Genomic DNA, 24,206 nt, shown 5'->3' on the forward strand with positions numbered 1-24,206 from the left:
TCAAAATATACTGTTAAGAAAATGAAAAGGCAAGTAACAGGAGGAATGTATCCAACAAAGGACTTGTATTTAGACTGTAATAAAAAGTTTTAAGTGGGCAAAATTTTTGAACAGATACTTCAAGGAAGATATACAGAGAGCAAGTAAACACATGAAAAGATGCTGCTGCTACTGCTGCTGCTGCTAAGTCGCTTCAGTCGTGTCCGACTCTGTGTGACCCCATAGACAGCAGCCCACCAGGCTCCCCCGTCCCTGGGATTCTCCAGGCAAGAACACAGGAGTGGGTTGCCATTTCCTTCTCCAATGCATGAAAGTGAAAAGTCAAAGTGAAGTCGCTCAGTCGTGCCCTACTCTTAGCGACCCCATGGACTGCAGCCCACCAGGCTCCTCCATAAACATCATTAAAGAAATGCAAATTAAAGCCACACTGAGGACTTCCCTGGGGGTCCAGTGGTAAAGAATCCACCTGCCAGTGCAGGGAACAGGTGTTCAATTCCTGGTCAGGGAAGATTCCGCATGCCTCAGAGCAACTAATAAGCCCATGTGCCAAAATTACTGGAGCCCCTGAAACGCAGCTACTGAGCCCACATGTCGAGAGCTCGTCCGCAACGAGAGAAGCCACCGCAGCAAGAAGCCCACGCACAGCAGCGTAGCCCCTGCTCATAGCAATGAAAACCTGGTGCAGCCATAAAAAAAAGCCACACTGAGATACCATTTGTTGACTGAAAAAAACAAACGCACAACCTAAAAGCTGAAATTTATGTTTTATTCAAAGGCCTTACTGAGGACTACAGCCTGGGATGGCAGTCTCTCAGACAGCTCTGAGGGACTATTCCAAAGATGTAAAAAAGGAACCAGGATACGTAGGAATTTTTGCTGGAAAAAAAAACAACATGAGGTTGCACATCAAAAGATTACTGCTAATCACACAACAGATTATCTCAAGTTAATGATTTGAGCACTTTTTTGTATATGGGAAGATGGAAGAATATGGGCTTACTGAATCATTCCTCTGATACACATCTTAACTACCTAAGGCCAGTATCCTATTTCTCTCCATCCTGAATTCCACTCAGGGTGCACTGTCAGGACAGCTACAGTGACTGATGGCTTGGTGGCTGGCAACCTGTTTTTCTCCTTCCTGAACTCCCCTCAGGGTACAGCATCAGTGACTCCGACAGTGGCTGATGGCTTTATGGCCACAACATCCTTTGCTTACTGAAATGGCAGACAAATTCTGTGTGCACACTATATATACCCACTGTGCAGGTGTGCGTGCATGCTCAATAGCTCTGTGTGTCAGACTCTTTGTGACCCCATGGACTGCAGCCTGCCAGGCTCCTATGTCCATGGAATTCTCCAGGCAAGAATACTGGAGTGGGTTGCCATTTCTTCCTTCAGGGTATCTTTCCAACCCAGGGATGGAACACACATCTCCAGTACTGGCAGGCAGATTCTTTACCAACGAGTCACCTGGGAAGCCCTCACACACCCACTAGAATGGCTAAAATCTAAGATTGATCATACCAAGAGCTGACAAGGAACCAGAACCCATACACTGCTTGTGAAACTGTAAAATGGTACAACCATTTTGGAAAATAGTTTGGCAATTTCTTGGAAAGTTAATGATAGCCGTATCATATAGCCTAGTCATTCCACTCCTGCTGCTGCTGCTGCTGCTAAGTCGCTTCAGTCGTGTCCGATTCTGTGCACCCCATAGACGGCAGCCCACCAGGCTCCCCCGTCCCTGGGATTCTCCAGGCAAGAACACTGGAGTGGGTTGCCATTTCCTTCTCCAATGCATGAGAGTGTAAAGTGAAGTTGCTCCGTCGTGTCCTACTCTTAGCAACCCCATGGACTGTAGCCCAATAGGCTCCTCCATCCATGGGATTTTCCAGGCAAGAGTACTGGAGTGGGGTGCCATCGCCTTCTCCAAGTCATTCCACTCCTACGTATTTACAAAGAAAAATAAAGGCGTATGCCCAGACAAAAACTTGTACATGAATGTTCCCAGCAAAACAATAAAGAACCAAAACAGGAAACAATCCAAACAACAAAGCTCCAAAACTGGAAACAATTCAAATGTCTATACAGTAAATAAATAAATTATGGTAGGGGCTTCCCTGGTAGCTCAGTGGTAGAGAAGCTGCCTGCCAATGCAGGAGACACAGGTTCGATCTCTGATCCAGGAAGATCCCACATTCGGCGGAGCAACTAAGCCAGTGCACCACAACTACTGAGGTTGTGCTGTGGAGCCTGGCAGCCACAACTATTGAGCCCAGATGCCGCAACTACGGAAGCCCGAGTACCCTGGATCCCATGCTGTGCAACAAGAGAAGGCACAATGAGAAACCTGTGCACCACAACTAAAGAGAAGCCTGGGCAGCAACGAAGACCCAGCACAGCCAAAATAAATAAATAAGTAAAATTATAAAAAAATAAATTATGGTAAACCCATACAATGTACTACTACTCTGCAATAAAAAAATAAGAATGAGCTATTAATATAGCTAACATAAATACATTATGCTGAAAGAAGCCAAAAGAAAGGGTTCATATTGTGTATAATGCCATTTATATAAGCTCCTAGAAAATACAAACAATCTACAGTTAAAGAAAGCAAATCAGTGGTTAGTTACCTGAGCACTGGGGCACAAGGAGGGGTAAGAAGAGATTACAATGAGGCAGAAGGAACTGTTGAGGGTGTAGAATATATTCGTCATCTTGACTATGGTAATAGCTTCACAAATTGTGCACTAAATATATGCAGTTTATTATATGTTAATTATACACCAATAAAAAAAGATGGTTAGGGTTAACAGCCAGAAAGGTGAAGACCCCGAATAAAGTATGAGCTACTCTAGGGAGAGGGGAAAAAAAATGAGGGTTATCTTTTTACTTGATCCTCGAGTTCTAACATATTTTTAAAAAGGCAGCTATATCTGAGATATAAGCCTACTACCTTGGTTTTCTGTAACCTTTAGGATCAAAGACAGTTTATACATCAATCTCTGCTGGATCCTTAAAGTATGCTAAGTCTTAAAAGAAAATGAAAATCCTATTGCTTTCAAACAGTATTACTCCTAAAACAGGGAATAAGTCACAATCAGAAACCTAGAAAAATCACCTAGGACACCATAAACTCTACCTGTATCTGCTACCCTGACAAAATGCCAAAGCAGCTACTGCCTAAAGATTACTTATAATCACAACCAAGGATAAAATTTCCCATCTTCCATATAACATTGCTTCCACACACGAATGCAACGTGTTTCTCTTAATTCAGTTCATTATGACAATTCTTTCTTGTGTCCCCTTATCCATCTCATCCCCCTTCTTGGAGGGAAGAAATTTAAGCAACTATTTAGAGGACAAATTGATACTCCCTAATTGTCACAGAACTATGCAACAGAGTCACTTTCTTCAATCTTTTCTCTCTCAGTCTCAGAGTTTCTAACATATCTCTTCCTTTTACATGACCGCTTTTCTTCCAAGATCCTGAAATTTACTAAAGGAAATGTAGAATCCAAAAATCCTTTTCCTCCTCCGGTTATTTATTCAATTTTCAACCTACAACTGTAAGAAGGGATTGCTGCTGCACTGAGTGGGTGTTTGGGCTTGATGACATTTAAAGTCCCTTCCAACTCTAAAATTTTAAGACTACCATTCATAGCAAGCTTTAATAATGAATGAAGTAAGAATCTCAAAGTTCAAAGAACAATGATTCACCCAGAGTTATCCTGTAATCAGTGGTAAAATTCCTTAAAATACTGGTCTCAGTTTCCCTTTTCCTTTAGTAACTTTACTCTCTTAAAAGAGTTCTTCGATTAGAAAAATTATTTGGAAAAAAAAGAAAAATTGTTAAAAAAAAAAAGCAGGTAGATAATAAGATATGTTCATAGTGATTAAAATATTCTTTACTTTTCAATTTTAGCTTTGAAGTTTTAAGAAATTTTAGCATCAACGTCTTTTACTACTACTGATTCCCCAAAGGCCTGGCTATCCAAAGGACTAGAATCAGTTCTTATAGCAGCTGGGCAATATTAAAAAACAAAGAGGGAGGGAATGACAGACAGCAGGGCAGGGAGAGAGGGTTGGCATGGTCTCACCTAACCCTAATCAGGGACAACCAATCAATGGTGCTCTGCTGGTTAGCAAGAGGTGATTTTTTCCCTACTGCTTTCAAATAAAAGTGATAAAGAATAGAAGGTTCAACACAATAAAGAAAAACACAAGGTTTGTTTGAATACTGGGATGTTTTTGGTAGCCATGAATGATTTCAACTGAGACACAAAATGAGAGAAAACACCACCTGCATGTACAAACTTTGTTTCTCTACAATACCGAATATTTCTTGTTAATAAACATGCTTTTAACCTGTTCTTCTTATTCGCACCTTATCTTTTAAGCCTCTATTACATTTCACTGAAAATATAACACTCTCCAAGAAATAACCTGGCAATCCATTTACAAGATACACTGAGCACCCCAGGGGTAACAAAAGGTGATTTTACCACACAGGGAATAAGATTAGTCTATTCTGACCTGTATGCCCATCAACAAAGTTAAATCATTCCTCACTTGTTACTATTTTCTTAGCTTTTTAAAATAAATTTACAACAATTTAAAACAATTTACAGGTCATAAAAGTTTCAACTCTTTTTATAAAAATATCCCAACATTTAACAACTCTCTCAAGAGACTTAAATGCTGAGGCATTCCCTCAGTTTCACCTCCTATGAAGGAGGATTTCCTTAGAGACAAGTGAAAGTAACATTATCCAGTGATCCTTGGGCTGTGTCTTTAAAGACTAGGCAGGCAGAGGGCAAATTTTTAAGGTATCATGCTGTCATCTCAAACTCTCAATAACATTCCTGTAGGTTCCCCTCCCTCTTTTCAAACTATGTAATCCCTGTGTTTATCAACTTTCAAAAACACAAATGACTTGTATAAAGTTCTCTGCATACTCCTTGGTTTTGAGCGACCTTTTGGATCAAAGTTAGTATCTTTATGAGGAAAGAAGCATGAACAACTCCACTTCTTTTATAATCTTCACCTTTCCTAATATCTGTTTAAAATTCTGCCTAGCATCCTTCATCCTTGCTCTCATTTTGGACGGACAGGGATCTACAACTAAACGAACTTTCACTTTGCTTTTGGAAACTGCAACATGGTAAAAATTTAACATAGGTGTCCAACAATAAACAAGATTTAAAAAATTACATACCTTGTACTGTCTCTAATCCCACACTAAGCATGTTTTACAAAGTTAGGCTCCTAGCTGAATCAAGATGCAATAGTCTTTCTTAAAACAGATCAATTCTTGATTGTATGAGAAGACATGCAGTCTACAAAATGCAGAAAAGCTTTGCAGCCTCCTAACATCCTGGTTATACTTACTCTCCTTACACATATTTCAGAAATCAGTCTATCTGACACCCACGCTCATCACTGCTAAAAAGTAAGAAAACACTCTGTTCATTTAGCATTTTTATCTTCCTTTGTCTTAAGGGCTTCCAAAAGGACCTGAAATAATGCTGGACGAGGGATAAGCTCATGGCCCAGAGACAGACTGAAGAACCAAGGAATGGAACACCAGACAGCCTGGCTTCACCACACACGTTTGCATCTCAAACAACCACATGTTTTAAAAAGATGATCCTCACCACTTTTTCAACTTAGGCTCCTTGTGTCCTTTCCACACAAGCTACCTCAGAGAGTAAAGAGCAAATTTTTGGTAACTTGTGAGTTCTGTATTCTCATCAGTTGATCTGCACTTAGAACCCGCATAAGCTTGGAAAGGTATACAGCAGCTAAAGGGATTAGTAACTCTTCAGATGCAAACAAATAATCTTCAGGCACACTCAGTCCAAACGAGTGCAGTGTTCCCGAGGACACACACTAGAAAAGGTGGAGTAGGCGAAACCTCTTTGACTTCACTTTTAGCCTACAGTTCAAGAAAACTAAGCCATGGGTAACAAATGCAAACCAGCAATCTCGCCCACTCTACCACCCCCATATACATACACAGACACAAAGAGAAGTGGATTGCAACGCTCCTCCTAGGCTCTCATTTCCACACAGTTCTTACATAAAAAGCAATGAGAAAGACAGACTATGGTAAAGCCTTGAGGTAAGGTACAGTTGGGAATAAAGGGGTTAAAACAGCACTACTTTCCTGGAAACCTACCAATCCCTCAGCCAGGAATGCAATTCTCACTACCTGTGTGTGTACGTATTTTCTAAAAATTCAGCAGATTAAGAGTTAAGAAAAACACCTCGAAAGAAAAAGAGAACTTGGTTCAGCTCCACCCTCCCTAAAGCAAATACCAACTCTGAGCCAAATCCACTCAGCATACACAAGACTCCATAGACATTCCAAGAAACAGGTGAAAAGAAGTTGAATTTCCTCAGGTATCTCACCTTTCAGCCCCAAATACTTAGCAGAATTCACAAATTAGTGAAACTCTTGTTAGATAAAACAAGCACACATAAACTTCCATTTAGAACTTGAAAAACATTTACAAGTCACAAAGGTCACTATAAATCAGCAAAAATAGCTGGAATTCGGGTGAGTAAGGTCAAATAGTACCCATGGAAACAAAAGCAAAACAAAAGGATACAGAAATAGAAGATACATAGGCCCTAAAGCTTAAGACTTAGCCGGAAAGCTCCCTAACTAGAGTGTCATGCTTATCCTAAAGAAACCTAGGAGAACGTTGCTTTGATCACCAGTGAGAGAAGGTTGTCACTACTATTAAACCCACATTTCTGGGGGGAAAAAAGACAGTCACCAGATAAAAACAGGCACTGATTTGACAGCCTACAGTCACTGGAAAGGACAGTCCAGAAGCACCTGTCTTGATGGAAATAGGTAGGAAGAGATGAGTCACTATTTTAAATCTGTTCAGTACTCTCTACATCTCAACCCTCTATGTCCCAAAGCAACATTATCTTCCTGTTTTCATCACTTTCTCAGTTTTCTTCCCAAACTTGTGGAGTTGCGTCAGAATGCTAATAGGTGGAGATAAGAGAAAGAGGGAAAGTTAGAAACCATTTGGTTAGTAGAAAGAGACAATGGGGCGGCGGAGTTAATTACGTGGGAAAGAAGACAACAAAACTAGTTAGGAATGGTTATCCAAGACGCCCTATCTTGGACAGCGCCCCCTATCTTTCCCTGGATAGAGTAAAAACAAAGATTCAGTGTGGGCAAAGATAAGATAAGCACGGTGTTACATGAATACCAATATCCTTTCAGATTGGAAGTAACTGGCACCTGAGGAAAGCCTGACTCTTCTACAGATTGGGAAAAAGGTTCTCAGTAGCCTTGGGACACAGGAGGTAGCAGGAGAGCTGAGGAGATTGTTATCATGAAAATGCACAGAAGACAATATAATCAGGTACTCAAAAACTTCTGGACTTTTTTAGTCCAACTTCTTCCCCGTGGGGGAGGGTGATCACCACTCTTAAGTCAAGAAGGGCATATTCTTGAGAGAAGTTCCAATCCCCTGACAAGTGCCCGATTAGCAAGAGGGCAGAGACAGGTTCTCTGGATGGGGAAATACTGGAAAGTCAACTACCGTCATACCCAACGACCTGGAACTGGGCAGGAACCCATTACTGCAGTCACAAGGACAAACGTCCAAGGGAAGAGGGAAGGTAGGGCTCAAGTCAGGTAACATTCCTGAGGGGAAGGATTATCAGGTGACACCGGGCTGAGGGCCCAGAGAGGGGACTGGGCGGGAGCAAAGTTAGCAGGTGAAAGGGATCAAGCTTGGGGAAGGAAGTGACCTTTGGAGAAGCAAATAAGAAGATACCAAAAAAGGGGGGAAGGGTAATAAGAGAAAATGGACCCAGAAAAGCACTGAGGCTAGAGATAAGAGAAGGCGTGTTCGGGTAACGGAGGAAGAAGAAAGGAAGTGGGGCTGAGAGGGAAGAGATAGGGTTGAGACTGTCCAGGGCTACGCGGGGTAAGGGCAGAACATGAGGGCGGGAAGAAGGGGGGGTGAAGAAAGCCCCGAGGTTGCCAGGGCAAGAGCCGGGTGGGACTCCGGGGATCCCCGAGGTCCCAGAGCGGTCAGAGGTCGGGCTTCGGAGCCCAGCATCGAGCAAAACGAGGAAGGGAGGCGCGGGGGCGGCTCCCTAGAAACGGGCGTGCACCCCTGGGGCCAGCAGCAGAGGGTCTTCTGGGGTCCTGAGGGCGGTTAAGGGGTCAGCCTGAGGGAACCAGGTGGGAGGGACACTCACAAATTTCTTGGATTTGCCGCCGTCGCCGCCTGCCGAAGGCAGCTCGTCTGGGTTCCGGCCCTTCTTCTTGTCCCGGGTCCCCCGGCCGGGTCCCAGGCCCCCGCCGGGCGGCTCCATGTCCAGGTTTGCGTTGCTAGTGACCCCGCGCCCACGCCGCTCCCGCCCGGCAGCTCCAAGCCCGCCGCTGCCGCCGCCGCCGCCGCCCAGCAGCTTCTCAGTCCGCCGCCGCGCCCCGCCTCATTAGCATGCCGGGCTGCGCGCGCCTCATGAATATACAACGACGACGCCTCGCTCCCGCCCGCCTGCCCCACTTCCGCCCGGACCCGCAGCCCCTACCAACGAGGGAAGGGAGAGGGTGGAGGAAAGCCGCGGAAGCGCACTACCTGCCTGGCGGGCCTAACCATTTGGACTCACGTGGGGGGTGGTGAGTGGGCGGTCTCTCTGGGACAGCGCCGCCTGCCGGTTGGAGTGGCGCAGGCCTCCCTGCTCCCACGCAGTGCCCACGTGGCTGTGAAACCTGGACCCTCTCACACCCCAGAGTGTGATATTATTATGAACCAAAAAAAACTGTATGAGAGAGACTTATCCTGGCAGAAAATTTAGTGCCAGGCTTTCCAGGATAATAGTTTTTATGTGTTCAATACCCATGGAGCACACGAAAAACTAAAGTGATAGCTACCATTTATGTGCCAAGAACAGAGCTTGGTTCAGGGCCAGTGCTAGAGCAAACTCTACTAGCTCTGGAGTTCAATTACCTAGTTCTAAATCCCAGGTCTACTACGTTCCATGTTCCTAATCTGGGAAAACTAGTTATTGCCACTGCTGTGCCTGAAACTTAATAATAGTTAACCATTTACCATACACTTGTTCTGTGCCAGACCCTTAGCAAAAATACGACCTGTATTTTCTTACTGAATCTCCACAATGGCATGTGACAGATTCCACTAGTCTCACTATTTTAAGGACAGGAAATTTGACAATTGAAGTGACTTGCCCAAGGACACATAATTGACAAAAAAAACTAAAACCAGGTTGGTCTGATTGCCAAGCCCTGTGTTTAAAGAGGATTCCTTACTGACATGAAGAACTGACTCACTGGAAAAGACCCTGATGCTGGGAAAAACTGAAGGCAGAAGGAGAAGGGGATGACAGAGGATGAGATGGTTGGATGGCATTACCAACTCAATTAACGTGAGTTTGAGTAGGCTCTGGGAGTTGGTGATGGACAGGGAAGCCTGGCGTGCTGCAGTCCATGGGGTCCCAAAGAGTTGGACACGACTGAGCGACTGAACTCAACTGAATTAACATAAACCTAACTGAGTGAAAAGAACAGGCATTCTCCAAAAGTGTGTTCTTTGCTCTACTATCTTGATTCTTCCCTCACCAATTTCCTCTATTCACCCAACTACATCTGGTCCTTTGTGTGAAAAGCATGTGGCACCCAGTAGGCCTTCAAACTCTGGACTTAATTATCGTGCTCACAACCAGCAAAAGACTTCAACTGCATGTTCCTGGAGGACAGCCAGTGACTCACTAGGGAGGCGCCAGCGCTCAATCTAGGGTCTGGTATGTTACAAGGAGTCTGCCAAAATGGCTGGCTCCTAAATCTGACCTTCAGCTTTTACCTTGCACTTTCTAATTGCCTGATGGAAAGTTGCATAGGACTGCCCAGCCCACACTTCAAACTCAATTTGTCCAAAACAGTCCCAAACAGCTACTTACTTTCTAAGCTAGAGTGCTGAGAAACAGACAGGATCAAAGCATGGAAGGAGTGATCCAGGTATTACTCTTCTTTCCCATACCATTGTCTACATCTACTAAAGCATTTCTCTTCCTTCCTACTGGACTGTAAACTCCAGGGAAGAGTCCAAATTTGTGGCTACTACAGTATCCAGCATCATTCTTCACATAAACAATGAAGGTAATGAGCAACTGCTTATATCAGGCACTGTGTTAAGTACCTGACATGTTTCCTCAGTGTATCTTAACTAGCATCACCAATCCAAACACCAGGACTAAAAACCTGAAGTCATCCTCTATTCCCTCTCTTAAGCTACTAATCTTCCCAGGTTTGTCTAACTCTTAATTAAAATGCTCTATTAATGCCCTATATATGAGTAAGATAATCCATGTAAAATCCATATGCACAGGTACTAATGTAAGTGTTAACTATGTTAACTATGATTTCTGCTATATACATCATCATCCCATTTCCTCTCTTCATACACACGCAGCTAGTAAAAAGAATATTCCTAGAAAGGCAAAAGGTACAAAAAATACCAACTTGGTTTATTGGATAAAAAGAGTGGTAAAATGGACATAAAACCAAAAGTCAGAACAAGACATTTTCACATCCTCCCCCATCTCAAAACCGTACTTCCCATCATCTGGGTTAGGATGTTAAGGAGCCAGAGCCCCCTAAAATCCTTTACTCTTCACCTGCACTGGAAGCAAGGCCTGTAGTAGGAGAACCCAGGAGAGGAGGAGGTCAAAGGCAACCTTACTCCTGTCTGCCCCTTCACTCCTAAAGTCTCCGGATTGGAGGGAAGTAGGGAAGGAATAAGCGAGCCAAAAGGGCTAGGACTGGCCTCCAGGGCCCAAGCCCAGGCTGTCCTAGAGATGGCTATTCTTGTCCCTATTCAATCCTTAATAGGTACCATTCTCAGGCCTTGAGGGAGAGAAGAAAGGGGATAGTTGGTTCAAGAACCAGATGTGGTCTCCAAACCCTCCCCCAGGGTTGGTAAAAGCTCTGAAAGTAACCTGACCAGGGGTGGGAAAACCACACTTTTTCCCTCCCACCCAACCAAGAGGTAAAAAGGAATTCCTGGGGACATAGCAAGCCCAGCTCCTCTTAAATCTCCACGTCGCTTTCCTTGTCGTTGTCATGATCTCCATCATAGAATTCATTGGGCGCCTCTGGCCTACAAAGCAAGGGAAGAGAGAAAGAGAGGTCAGGCTCTCACTCTCCAAGTTCCATCTTCTCCCACGTAGGCACCCTGTCTGGAGCCACTTCTCAGGCCCCCACTGTCAGGGAACCACTCCTCTCCTTCTGTTGGTAGAGACTGCTTGCTATTCATTCATCCACTCACGTAGTCAATAAACATTTCCTGACAGACTACTCTGTGCCAGACACTGTCATAAGCCTTAGCGAGACAGGAGAGAATAAACCAGACGACATTTCTGCCTATCCTCAAAAAACTTACCTAATAAATGAGGCTGACAATAACTAACAGAGTAAAAACAAAAACACGGTAATTTCAGATGGTGGAAAGCACTATGAATAAAATGAAATAAAGGGATGTGACTAAGAGTTATGGGAGGAAAAGGGTAAAATTTCAGACAGGATTATTAGGAACAGTTGTTCTGACTAGGTAAGACCTGAAGACTAAGAAGCTGGACAGGCAAATATCTCAGGAAGATGACTTCAAGCTGTAAGAAAACCAAGTACAGAAGTTATAAGGTTATAAGGCAGACAGGTGAGAGAAGTGAGAGAAGGAGGTCAAGACAGCTAGAAGAGAGAGAGTTATTAGAAATGAGACCAGGGATGAGGGTAAGGGCCAGCATGCAGGGCCTTTTAAAGTCATCGTCAGAAATTTGGACTTTCTTCTAAGCACAATAGAAAGGAGCACTTTTAGTAGAGGAGTTGCTGCTGCTGCTGCTGCTAAGTCACTTCAGTCGTGTCCGACTGTGTGTGACCCCATAGACGGCAGCCCACTAGGCTCCCCAGTCCCTGTGATTCTCCAGGCAAGAACACTGGAGTGGGTCGCCATTTCCTCCTCCAGTGCATGAAAGTGAAAAGTGAAAGGGAAGTCGCTCAGTCGTGTCCGACTCCTAGCAACCCCATGAACTGCAGGCTACCAGGCTCCTCCGCCCATGGGATTTTCCAGGCAAGAGTACTGGAGTGGGGTGCCATAGCCTTCTCCAAGGAGAGTAGTGACATACTGTACACCTGTATGTAGTGGGTGAAGGGATATGAAAGCGATACAAGGCCTGATATGTACCCAATTCTGATGTCTTTTTGGAAAACTATTCTCTGGGAGAATATGAATAACTAAGTTATCTTGCCCATAGCTGTTAACTGTGAAAGAAGGGAGAAAGTCATCAAAGAGAAGTGGGGAACAAAATCAGGAAAGACTCCCTCTGCCTGGAGAGCAGAGTCTCAGTTACCTCTAAGTGTGCAAGGGTAAAAGGTGAGGAGTCAGAGACTCGGGTTTGAATCTCAGCCCTGGTATTTAACTTGCTGTGAGAACTTAGGAAAGCTACTTAACCTCTCTGAACCTTAGATTCCTTTTCTGTTAATTTAAGAATAGCACCTCTCAGGGTTGTCGGATGGCAAGAGAATGAAGACTTGATGGCATTGTATCATGTATAATTTAATATAAATATCATATCCTATATAGCTGATATGCTACAAGCATCAAAGAAAAGGAACTCAGTGGGTAGTCCAACAGTAACAGGGCTTAGGACAGGAAGAGGCCAGAGGCTTCTGCTGGCTGTTGAGAACAGGCTGTATAATGCAAAGACAAGGCCCAGATACCAGCCTGGAATCACAGATGAAAAAAACAAACTTTTCCAAAAGGAAGAAACTGAAAAACAGATTTTTAAGAAGATCAATTTCCAGAAGTCAAGCCTCAGAGACCTGGAGAAGCTGAGATGGAGATGAGGGGTCAAAAATGATCCCTGAGGCCAGATATTCAGATACATCCTTAACCAAGAGAGGAAATGAAGGGGTGCACATGGAGGAGAAGGGTTGGAGTGGTCCCAAGAGTCTAAGCTGTAAAGCCCAGGTCCAGCAGAGAGATCTGGAAGTATGAACTCTTAAGACAGAGAGAAAATTCTGGAAAGGACTGAGAAGCCCATCAGACTCTGCAGCAGAGTCGACTCAGACTTCTTAACAGTGCGTGGGAGCAGGACCAGGTGTCCTGCAAACATCCAGCTGTGGTTATCCCCAGTCACATAAGGAAATCTGTTCTCTATTAAATGCATCTGTTTCTGCACTTCTGGGTTTTCTTGTCTTTTTCCTTCATTTTTCAGAAAAGCTTGTTTCAGCTTTTGTGTTTTTTTTAAGTCTATTCTGGTTGGTTTTTCCCCTAATTCAGTGCATCTGTAAATATTTTAATATGTATCTCCGGAAGGTAAAGATTTTTAAAAAAACACACATACACACAATACAACTATCACACCTGAAAAAATTAACAGAGGAAAGAAATCTAAGGGCCTTACAACAGCAGTATATGTACAGTGACCTGTCCAGCTTGGAATCTGGAAGGAGTTAGTAAAATGCTGGCAAGAATATAAACTGTTATAGACTGTCTGGAAGGCAATTTGGCAACAAATAAAAAAAAACTTTACTGCACACAGCCTTTGACCTAGCAACAACAAGTCTAGGAATCTAACCCATTCAAGCACTCAAAGATGTATGTTTACGGGGATTCACTGCTACATTCTTTGTAATAGTGAAAAAAACAGGAAATAATGTAAATGCCTGTCAATGGCACTTGGTTAAATTATGCTATGTCCACACAATGGAATATTATACAACTAATTAAATAATGAAGCAGATTTTTATATATATTGGCACAGAAAGATACACTGGTAAAAAAAAAAACTTGGAAATTGTAGAACATGTACAGAATGATCCAACTTTTATGTAAAAAAAAAAAAAGGTTGCACAACACTGAAAATGAGTGTATGTGTGCCCTTGTGTTTATACATAAATGTTGAACAGTGCAATTGTAATCTACAGAAACTGGAACATGGACTTAGAACTGGACATGGAACATGAAACTTAGAACTGGACATGGAACAACAGACTGGTTCCAACTCAGGAAAGGAGTACGTCAAGCATGTATATTGTCACCCTGCTTATTTTACTTATATGCAGAGTATATCGCGAGAAACGCTGGGCTGAATGAAGCACAAGCTGGAATCAAGATTGCTGGGAGAAATATCAATAACCTCAGATATGCAGATGACACCACCACCCTGATGGCAGAAAGTGAAGAACTAAAGAGCCTCTTGATGAAAGTGAAAGAGGAGAGTGGAAAAGTTGGCTTAAAGCTCAACATTCAGAAAACGAAGATCATGGCATCTGGGTCTCATCACTTCATAGCAAATACATGGGGAAACAGTGGAAACAGTGACAGACTTTATTTTTCTGGGCTCCAAAATCACTGCAGATGGTGACTGAAGCCATGAAATTAAAAGACACTTACTCCTTGGAAGAAAAGTTATGACCAACCTAGACAGCATATTAAAAAGCAGAGACATTACTTTGCCAACAAAGGTCCATCTAGTCAAGGCTACGGTTTTTCCACTAGTCATGTATGGATGTGACAGCTGGACTATAAAGAAAGCTGAGCGCAGAAGAATTGATGCTTTTGAACTGTGGTGTTGGACAAGACTCTTGAGAGTGCCCTGGACTGCAAGGAGATCCAACCAGTCCATCCTGAAAGAGTTCAATCCTGGGTATTCACTGGAAGGACTGATGTTGAAGCTGAAACTCCAATACTTTGACCACCTGATGTGAAGAGCTGACTCATTGGAAAAGACCCTGATGCTGGGAAAGACTGAAGGCAGGAGGAGAAGGGGACAACAGAGGATGAGATGGTTGGATGGCATCACCAACTCAATGGACATGAGTTTGAGTAAACTCTGGGAGTTAGTGATGGACAGGGAGGCCTGGTGCGCTGCAGTCCATGGGGTCACAAAGAGTCAGACACAACTGAGCAACTGAACTGAACTGAAAAGTTTTACAATAAATGTATGTCACTTACATCATTAAATCAGGGCAAAAAAAAAAGTATGGGATGGTTGTATACTGAAGAAGGTAAACTGAGGACAATTAGACTAATGCTGTCTAACTTACTTTTTCCCTCTTAACTTCCCCCAAAGCTTGCTGGAATTCCCCGCTCTTATGTCCCTGCTCCAGACCTGCTGTAGTTTTCCTCGGGACCCCTCTCCTCCGCATCAGCCTCATCAGTCCTGTCGTAGGTTAGGAGGTCTGCCGGCACATCGTGAATCTGGACACTAGGTGCATGGTTCAGCATCTTCAGGTTTTCAAAGATTGTCTGGCGGATCTGGTCCAGATACTGGTTGGGGATGAGGAATAGACAATGAGCAGCTCCCAGTGACTCCCAGGATGTCAATGCTTGTAGCTGCCTTTTGTCCCTGCAGTCCTAGTTGCAGTCCCATTTTGCATCTTAGTTGGAATCCCCCAGCTGGTAACTGTCCCTCCTCCCAACCCTGACTGCCTGTGCTTTCACCGGGGCTGCCTCCTAGCTGATAACAGAGATAGTGATGGCTGAGATTCTCTTCCCTGGTTTCTCTGATTTCCCACATCCTGGACCTTTCCTGGGCTCCTCCACCCTTGTGCTCAGCTTCTCCAAGCTGCTGACCTGGCGTGAATTCTGATTCTCGATGCGGGTGCTGACATCCGGATGGAGCGTGAAGTCCGGGGCAAAGTACTCGAAGTATTCTTGGGGAAAAAGGAGGAGACATGATGGCTCCAACAGACACAGGCAGGTCCCAAGAGTTGCCTATCTCTTTCCTTTCCATCCAAAACCCCCACATAACATCTCAACCTTTTTCCCTGCTCTGGGCCCAGGGGTTTAGTCTGCAGAATTCTGAGAAAGTCAAACTTCCCACTCACTTTCAAACCAGGCCATTCTATGGTCTTGTGAGAATGGCCTTCTTGCTGTGGAGGCATGGTCCCCCTTGCATGTGTGGAATGGTCCTTACCGCTATAGGGAAGCTCTTCACTAATGGCCTCTTCTACCAGCAGCGATGTCTCATATGTCCTGAAACAAACCAGCAGAGCAGGGCAGGCTGAGCGAGAGGGCTGAAAGGTCCACTGGCCATCTCTCAGGGAGAGCCCCTAGCTCACACTGTACAAGGGAGAGGAGGAAAAATGGGGGCATGCTCACCAGCAGCGGGCAACATTCCGGACAGTGTAGCCACCACCACCTAGCACCAGTAGAGGGATATTGAAGCTCTTGACATATTCAACGCATTCCCTGTTAAAAGAAACCAGAGTAATGGGGTGGAGGAAGTTACCGAAAGCCAGAGAACACACTTCTAGAGACTAACTGGAAAGGGGTACAAGGAAACTAGAAATGTTCTGTATCTACTAACGCATATATATGGAATTTAGAAAGATGCTAACAATAACCCTGTGTACGAGACAGCAAAAGAGACACTGATGTATAGAACAGTCTTATGGACTCTGTTACAGAGGGAGAGGGTGGGAAGATTTGGGAGAATGGCATTGAAACATGTATAACATCATGTATGAAACGAGTTGCCAGTCCAGGTTCGATGCACGATACTGGATGCTTGGGGCTAGTGCGCTGGGACGACCCAGAGGGATGGTATGGAGAGGGAGGAGGGAGGAGGGTTCAGGATGGGGAACACATGTATACCTGTGGCGGATTCATTTTGATATTTGGCAAAACTAATACAATTTGTAAAGTTAAAAAAAAAAAAAAATGTCCTGTATCTTGATCTTGGTAGTGAAAATCATTGAGTTATATCCCTGAGATATGTGCACTTTATTGTCTGCACGTTGTGTCTCAGTGAAATTTAAAACAGAGTGCACTCTCACCTCTGTCCTGCTCAGCACCCACCCTGGCACCCCCCCTGTTAATCAACTAGTCTCACCAATGTACCAGCAAGTGCTGTCAGTTTAGCCACCAAAATATAACTCACATCACCTACCTCTCTCCACTGCCACCTCCTCCAACTTAGCCCCCTAAGACAACACCAAGAGCTCCCTAACTGGTCTTCTCAATTCCACTCCTGTGTGCCCAGCCTCACCACAAACTGTTCTCCATTCAGCACTCAGAGCAGTTGGTTTTTTTTTGGCCGTGCCACAAGGCATGTGAGATCTTACTTCCCCAACTAGGGATCAAGCCCATGCCTCTTGCAGTGGAAGTTCAGAGTCCTAACCACTGAACTGACAGGGAAAGCTGGATCATGTCACTTCCCTGCTTAAAACCTGTCAACAGTTTCCTAACACATCTGAAATATAATCCAGACTTCTTAGCAAGGTCTAAAGGCTCTGCACGACCCCAGTGCTGCCAACTTCTCAGATATCACCTCAAACCACCTCCAGCCTGCTCTGTATTCCACCTGACTGGTTTTACTTCATCTCCTCCACAATACCCCTCTGCCCTGTCTCAGCGTTCTCACCGCTTGGGATGGACCGCTCTATGTTCCTCTTATGGCTCACTCCTTTTAGGCTCCAGGTCTCAGCTCAGAATTTTGGAAAATTCTTTCCAAATCATGGTATCTCAAGTAGTTTCTCCACTGTTATCCCGTATCTTAGCTTTCTTTTTCTTCCATAGAATTTATAACAATCTGCCTGTCTTGTTTGCTTACTTATAGTTTTGCCTGTTTCCTAGGCTGAACCGTAAACTCCATGGGAGTTCCCTGACTGCTTCCCCATCTCCTAGTACAATGCCTGGAACACAACAGGTGCTTAATAAAAACCTAATGTGAATTTTGCCAACTGGGGAACACTGCTCAAGATGACACTGCTGGTTCAAAGTACAACATGTAGCTATTTTTGAGTCCCAAAAGGAGGTGAGGCCTGTTTCCCAGCTACCCCTGTTCCATGGATTGAGGCCCAAGGCCACTTGAAAACCTGGAGGAGTGGAAGAAGAGCAGTTCTCACCCGTGTCCTCGAATGCTGAGGTTGAAGCAGCCCAATCGATCACAGCCCAGAGAGTCAGCTCCACACTGCAAAAATCAAAACCCCAGGTGGCTGCAGTGAGAGAACTACTCAGAATGTCACCAATGTCCTTCACTTCCCTTCCCCCACCAGCCTAGGGATTCTCCTCTTTCCTGCTCTCTTCCCTCAAGCCTGAGTGCCTGAGGAGGCACGGACAGTATTACCTGGAGCACAATGCACGTGGGTTGGTAGAAGTCCACCACCTGGTTGATAACTGGCTGGAAAAGGTGCTTGTAACCTGGGAGAGGGCCAAAGATGGGCACCTGGCACCCCAAGGGGATGGGGAGACAGGGAACAAAAGGAAAAAGGGGGTTCAGAGAGCGTGTAGCCCAGGAAAGGGGCAACCCAAAGGGACAACCATTGGTTCCGAACTTCTGGGTGGGGAAGTTCATGAGACTTCTGGAGGGACTGATGGAAGCTAATGACCTTTTTCCCAGAAAAATGCACATACACACAATATGTTGCATACAATTTCCGGGGAGTTCATGGTCCCTCTGAAGGCCATTCATCCTGAAGGACACCTGGCCCAACAGTAGACAATACCAGGCAGAAGAGGTTAACTCAAGGAGAGAGAGAGAGAAGGAGCCTAGTGAGCAGGAAGAAGACTTTAGTACGTACTCTGGTCATCAATGCCGTCCCGAAGGGGTACGTTGAGGCAGTAGTAGCGGCCACTCTCTGCTCCAACTTCATACATGTCACCTGTGGGGGACAGGGGGGGTGGGGGCGCCAGCTGCTTCAACCCCACCATGTACTCTGAGGGCCTCTCACTCCATCTATGTACGTCCGCCACATATTCCCTCAAACTACTAAGTCTCTTGCAGCTTGTGTTCATTCAGCAGATACTCTCAGAGGGCCTACTATGAGCCAAGCTGTGAACTAGGTATGGGGATACAGCAGGAAAAAGAACTAATGAAATAAATGAAATCCCACCAAGCTCATATTCTTGGGAGGTAGGCATGATTACATGGGAGACAGTAAACAAAACAAAACCCCACAATAAATTCAAACAGCAATCAGTGCTTGAAAAGAAAAAAGCAGAGTGATGTGACAGAGTAACAGGGTGATCAGGAAAGGTTTCTCCAAGGAGGGGCCCCCTGAACTGAGACCTGAGCCTGCGGAGGAGGCAGTCATGGTAAGAGCTGAGGAGTATGAAGGGGACAGGCATTCCTATTTCCATACCTGTGCCAGGGAAGAAGTAGTTTCCATATTTGTGGAAAGATACTGTCATGACTCGGTCAGTGAGGTAGAAGGCTTCCTGAACCCCATCGCCGTGGTGGATGTCAATATCAATGTAGAGCACCCGAGGGTGGTACCTGGGGTGAAGGCAAAGCCAGCGTCTGAGGTAGAGGTGAACCCCAGGAGGAAAAGCCCCCAACCCACTCCTCCCAAACACAAGGCCAGAAATTATGAAGAGTCTACTTTGGCCCAAGTCACCTGAAACCTAATACTACCAGTTCCCTAAGGGCAACCCTGGGGCTCCAGCCTGGAGGCAGGGACAGGAGAGGGATGTGCAGAGAAGGCTGAAATGTGAGCAGGCAGCGGGGAATCTGCAGCAGAGCACAGGAAGAGGCAGCCTGAGAAAAGCATCAAGAACTTGGGAGAAGCTAGTGTGGGGCTGGAGGTCAGGGTCAGGGCCAGGACAGTCTCAGACCTCAGCCAAGAGCCTCGTAAGTGGCCCCATCTCCTCCCGGGCTACTTACTTGAGCAGCTCCAGGATGCCAATCACAATGTCATTAACATAGCAGAAGCCAGAAGCCTATGGTAAGACAGTATAGTGGTATTACAAAGAGGAACAATTCCTCCACCCAGCTGCCCCCCAACTGCCATCCTGATCTCCTACCCTAGCAGAGCTGTTGTCTCCCCCATTACCTCCTCACTCACCTCAAACTTCTTGGCGTGGTGCAGACCACCAGCCCAGTTAATGGCAATATCACAGATCTGAAAGACAAACACCCAACTCATAGTCCTTCTCCTGCCCACCCCCAAAGCTGGGAGCTCAGGATCATGGTTAAGGCCTGGGATTCAGGGACCCACAGAAAGGGGGAAACAGGACTCGGGGTATAGCTACCTTGTTGTTCAGCTGGGTTGCTCCTTGCAGAGATGCGCCTGTGTAACGGGAGCAGAACTCAAACAGCCCGGGAAACACGGGGCTGCAGGAAGAAAAGCAAGTCGGAGCCCTTTTTCCTCTGTCCACTTCCTTCCTTCACCTTTCTCCCCAGCCCAAAGCCCTTTAGTCTCCTTTCTTCAATAACCCCGTCTGCCCCTCCTACATACATACCCAAGTTATCTGCAAATTTATTCAACAAATATTTTGGACCAAACCACATACTGAGACTTGTTCAAGGCACTGGATGGGAAGTAGAGAAGCGCAGTGACAGTAGTGCTAATTGCACCAAGAGCATTCCCAGGGCCCAAGGCGGTGGCCTGAGGGTGGACCTTACATTCCCAGACCTATAAAGTGAACTCAAAACTAGCAGGAGCAATAACACAAAAAAACAAGAAAGCTCCCAAGACAGCATGTGCCTGAACAACCCAATGAGCAGGGTAGTGTGTGCGGGACAGACCTCTGGGGCTGGTGTGGTAAAGAAAGCCTTCATGGCATGAAGCTTTGTGGTAACTTGAAGGCTGCGAAGGCCCTGAAGAGGCTGACTGGAGAACAAAGGGTATTCTGAGAAGACACCCTGTGCAGCAGAGATGTGGGGATAAGGCTGGGAAGGCGCTCAGTACCAGCCTAAGGAGTCGGCCTCAATCCTCCAGCCGAGGCTGCTTCTATTGGTAGGCTCTTTTGGGGAAACCAATTGGTGTAATGTTTAAAAACCTAGCCTCTGGACCTGATCCCGCCACTGCCACTGTCCAGGCTAAGTTATCAAAATCTCCTCAAATTTCAATGTATGTACTTAATGCTTACCATCATGAAAAGGACTATTACATCTCAGGGTTGGTGTAAGAATTAAGTGGATATACCAGGAATCCTCAGCACAGCAGAGTAAATTACTCAAGAAACTGTAGCTATTGTAGGAAACTATAGGATCAACAGCCTCATTTCTTCAAAAAATAAATTCAAGGAATTCCCTGGCAATCTAGTGGTTAGGACTCCATGTTTTCACTGCTGGGGGCCTGGGTTCAATTCCTGGTCAGGGAACTAAGGTCCTGCAAGCCAAGGCATGGCAAAAATAAATAAATAAATTCAAAGGCGAGAAGGAAACATTAAGGGTTAAAAGTCTTACAAGATGGAGCCACCAGATACAATATGTGGACCTTGTTTAAATCCTAATTTAAATAAATCAACTGCAAAAAAGAAAAAAATGTGAGAAAATTGGAGAAATTTAAGTACTAACTGCATATTTGATGATATAAATTACTGTTGATTTTTCAGGTGTGATGATACTATGCGTTTTTTTAAAGAGTATCATTTGGAGATATATAGTAACATATTTATAGACAAAAGGGAGTGACATCTCAAATTAGCTTTATAATAACCTAACGTGCGGGGACACAGATGAAGCAAGATTAGCCATCTGCTCTAAGTGTTGCAGCTCGGTGATAGATAGATGGGGGTTCACTGTACTATTCTACTTGCGGAAATGTTTAAAATTTTCCCTAATAAATAAAAAGTTTAAAAATGAATGGAGCAGATGGCAGCTGTTGTGGCCACTCTCTTTTAGTGGATGCAGACTAGAATGGAAGCAAGGATCATGGTTTAACTTTGTTGGCCACCTTTTCCCCACAAGACCTAACTCTGAGCTGACTTCTCATATGAAATAAACTCAATATAAACGTGGTCGTACCTAAACACTCTCTTGCTTTTTAAAACCCTCCAATGACTGCTCCCTACTCTAGAAGTTAAAAACCCCAATTCATAATAGGACTGTTTATTTTTTAAAGGCCCTACCTATCTCTTTAGACACAATTCAGATCACTCTTTAGATTTTGGGTGGCCTTTTTTCTGTTCCCTAAATAAGTCACACTCTGTCCTAATGCAGACCCTTAGGGCATGTTGTCCCTACTTCCCATTCCTCCCCTCATCCTCCATCCTCCCAACTATCTTTCACCTAATTACTTCCTACTTTCTTTAGAACTCAGCCCAATCTTCATTACTTCCTCTAGGAAGCTGCCACTGACCCGCCCCAGCCCAGGCTAGATAATTCTCCCATGTCTGCCCTCTCATTGTCATGTACCGCTCCTCTAGAGGACTTAGCACAAGGGCTATATTAAAATTGTGTTGCTTTGTTTATCATTGCATCCCTAGCACTTAGCACAGGGCCTGGCCTAGAGCCAATAATCAATCAATATTTGTTGAATAAGCAAACAAGTAAATGATGATTCATTGACAAGTATCCCCCCCTCCCCACCCCTACATATCTTCCCACTGCTGCCATGAGACCTCACTGGAGTATTCTCACTGAAATGCCTGGCATCAAGGTGCCTGGCATCAAAGGTCCCAGTTCTCCCCTTACCAGTCATCGCCCACGTTGAAGGCATTAAGGCTCTTGGTAAAGCCTTGCATATTGGTGGGGCTGACTCTCTGCAGGAAGTCAATGTAGTCCTCAGAGTGGAAGCGGCACATGTCATGCTGGGAGGCCTGGTATGGCTTGAAGACCTTGAAAGGGAAACACAAGATAAAGTCAGGCAGGGTCAGTCCTACTCATCCGGCTGAGACTGACCACACTGAGCCCAGCCCTGGGGACTATCCAAAACCACACACAGCAGTCCCCTCGCCCCCTCCCCCCAATCCTTGTTATTCTATGAGACAAAGGTCCATGAAGAAGGGAGACTCTGATTAGCTTGGGAGTTTCTTATGATCAAGCCCTCTAAAGACCACTGGGCCTGCCTTTTCCTTCCTAACTCCAGCCCAGCCTTTTCTCCCGTCTCAAACCTTAACTCCCTTAACCTGCCCTGTTCCCTGGCTCTCCTATTCCTGATTCTCTTCATACTCATCTCCCCTGGGTGCTGACTCTGTCCTCTCTCTCCTCTGAGTTCTTCTTAATTTTGGAATCAAATAATATGGGACACACAACAACCTTCTAATTAAACTCAAGATGCCCAGGTGCTAAGCCAGAGATTTATTATGTCTTGAGAGAGGGTCACACACTTTATAAATTGGACAAGAGCAAAAAATTTTCCCTCCCCAGAAAATGCTCACAGGCACACATAGGCAAACAATTTCAAGAGTCAGAGATTCAGGCATTAACATCACCTCAGTCGTTTCTATGATCAATTCACTAGTCTGTGGCTCAGCACGAGCAGTGGACACTCATTCATACTACTGGCTAATTCCCCTTGGATTGCATAAGGGCCGTATGTTATGATCCCATATCACACTGCTATAAATTCCAAGCCAGGGACAGACAGGATGTGTATACAGGGGGAGATGGAGGGATGAGTAGTAATTAAGTGGAACTCTGTGTGGGGGCGGGGGTATTCTAGATTGAAAAGGGAATATCCAGGACACCTCCAACTGTCCTCCACACACATACACATTTACACACAGGGCTGCAAAGTCCTCCCTAGAACTCTAGCTTGGCGGTGGAGAGAGGTGGCAGAGGAAAAGGGGTGGGAAATGAGGGTAAACCTCACATCCAAATACACTGAGCCAGCCGCTTTCCCTTCTCCGAGGCCACAGAACTGTCCTAAGATGCAAGGGAGGGAAATACTCTGTGTCTGCAAACAAGCTCCACTCCACCCTAACCGTAGGCCAAAGTTTGGTCCACTTGAGGTCAGAAGGTGGCCGACCTAAAAACTAACTTTCATTAAGTCAGTGGATGCACCCACCAACACTCTGCATATGGGGGTGCTCCTGGTTCCTTCTATCCACCTCCCCCCTGCCAGGGGTGGGTCACTCTTGATGCATTCAGTGCAGCCTACCTATCCCTAAGGCCGCAGCTCGTCCCCACCCTCAATCCCCAGCAGAAGCCGTGAGACTCACGATCATCTTCTTATAGAGGCCGTAGTGCAGGACCAGACTATGAGTCAATGCCAAGCGATGGGGCTTCATAGGGTGACCAGCCCCTGGGGGTGGGAGAAGAGAGTTCGTCAGTACCCATCCCTGGAGTTGTAGGCCCGGCTTCGAAACCTCCGCGTCCCGAAATCCCTCGCGTGCAATGTTGCTCCCTCACCGTAGTGGAAGTTGCCCACGTCGGGGTCGTAGAAATAGGCCACAGTCTTGGCCATGGTGCCGGCGGGACCAGGCCCCGCGCCTCCGCCGCCAGCCTGGCCGCCTGCCCCACCC

General features: G+C 45.4%; 2 protein-coding genes across 4 annotated transcripts in view; both read right to left on the minus strand.

Moving 5' to 3' along the window:
* LOC147369551 (protein diaphanous homolog 1-like) overlaps nt 1-8,659 on the minus strand; it is a 46,656-nt gene extending 37,997 nt beyond the window's left edge. The window contains exon 1 of one of the 2 annotated variants that reach the window (XM_086412096.1): nt 8,248-8,659. In XM_086412096.1, coding sequence (XP_086268222.1) covers nt 8,248-8,364 — 117 coding nt within the window. In that variant the 5' untranslated portion in view covers nt 8,365-8,659. The remainder of the gene's footprint in view (nt 1-8,247) is intronic. The other variant, XM_086412095.1, reaches the window with a different exon arrangement.
* Nucleotides 8,660-10,515: 1,856 nt separating this feature from the next.
* HDAC3 (histone deacetylase 3) lies at nt 10,516-24,204 on the minus strand. Of its 2 annotated transcripts, none has more exons than XR_015167554.1 (15): nt 24,094-24,204; nt 23,904-23,986; nt 22,435-22,577; nt 20,046-20,127; nt 19,859-19,915; nt 19,678-19,733; nt 19,157-19,290; nt 18,596-18,676; nt 18,142-18,240; nt 17,921-17,985; nt 16,173-16,262; nt 15,988-16,046; nt 15,645-15,724; nt 15,181-15,338; nt 10,516-11,168 (listed from the first exon to the last, which is right to left on the minus strand). XR_015167554.1 is itself a non-coding variant. In XM_086412110.1 (15 exons), exons 1-15 carry the CDS (start codon nt 24,146-24,148, stop codon nt 11,099-11,101), a joined length of 1,287 nt encoding a protein of 428 aa, XP_086268236.1. In that variant the 5' UTR covers nt 24,149-24,204; the 3' UTR covers nt 10,516-11,098. The 2 variants fall into 2 exon arrangements, 1 of the variants encoding a protein (XP_086268236.1); XM_086412110.1 differs by having other exon boundaries at nt 18,142-18,215.
* Nucleotides 24,205-24,206: the final 2 nt, after the last annotated feature.

This window comes from Bos grunniens, chromosome 7 (assembly GCF_055505025.1).
Source record: "Bos grunniens cultivar Pamir isolate PY7600 chromosome 7, Bosgru_T2T1.0, whole genome shotgun sequence".
Taxonomy (NCBI): domain Eukaryota; kingdom Metazoa; phylum Chordata; class Mammalia; order Artiodactyla; family Bovidae; genus Bos; species Bos grunniens.

Bases quoted from the DNA above. Each gene is read 5' to 3' on its own strand.
- HDAC3 (XM_086412110.1), bottom strand. From the start codon at position 24,148: ATGGCCAAGACTGTGGCCTATTTCTACGACCCCGACGTGGGCAACTTC. The intron at 19,291-19,677 runs GTAAGTAGCCCG...CCTTCACCCCAG, and splicing joins GGCATCCTGGAGCTGCTCAA to GTACCACCCTCGGGTGCTCT. The intron at 15,725-15,987 runs GTAAGGACCATT...TTTTTCCCCAAG, and splicing joins TGAAGAGCTTCCCTATAGCG to AATACTTCGAGTACTTTGCC.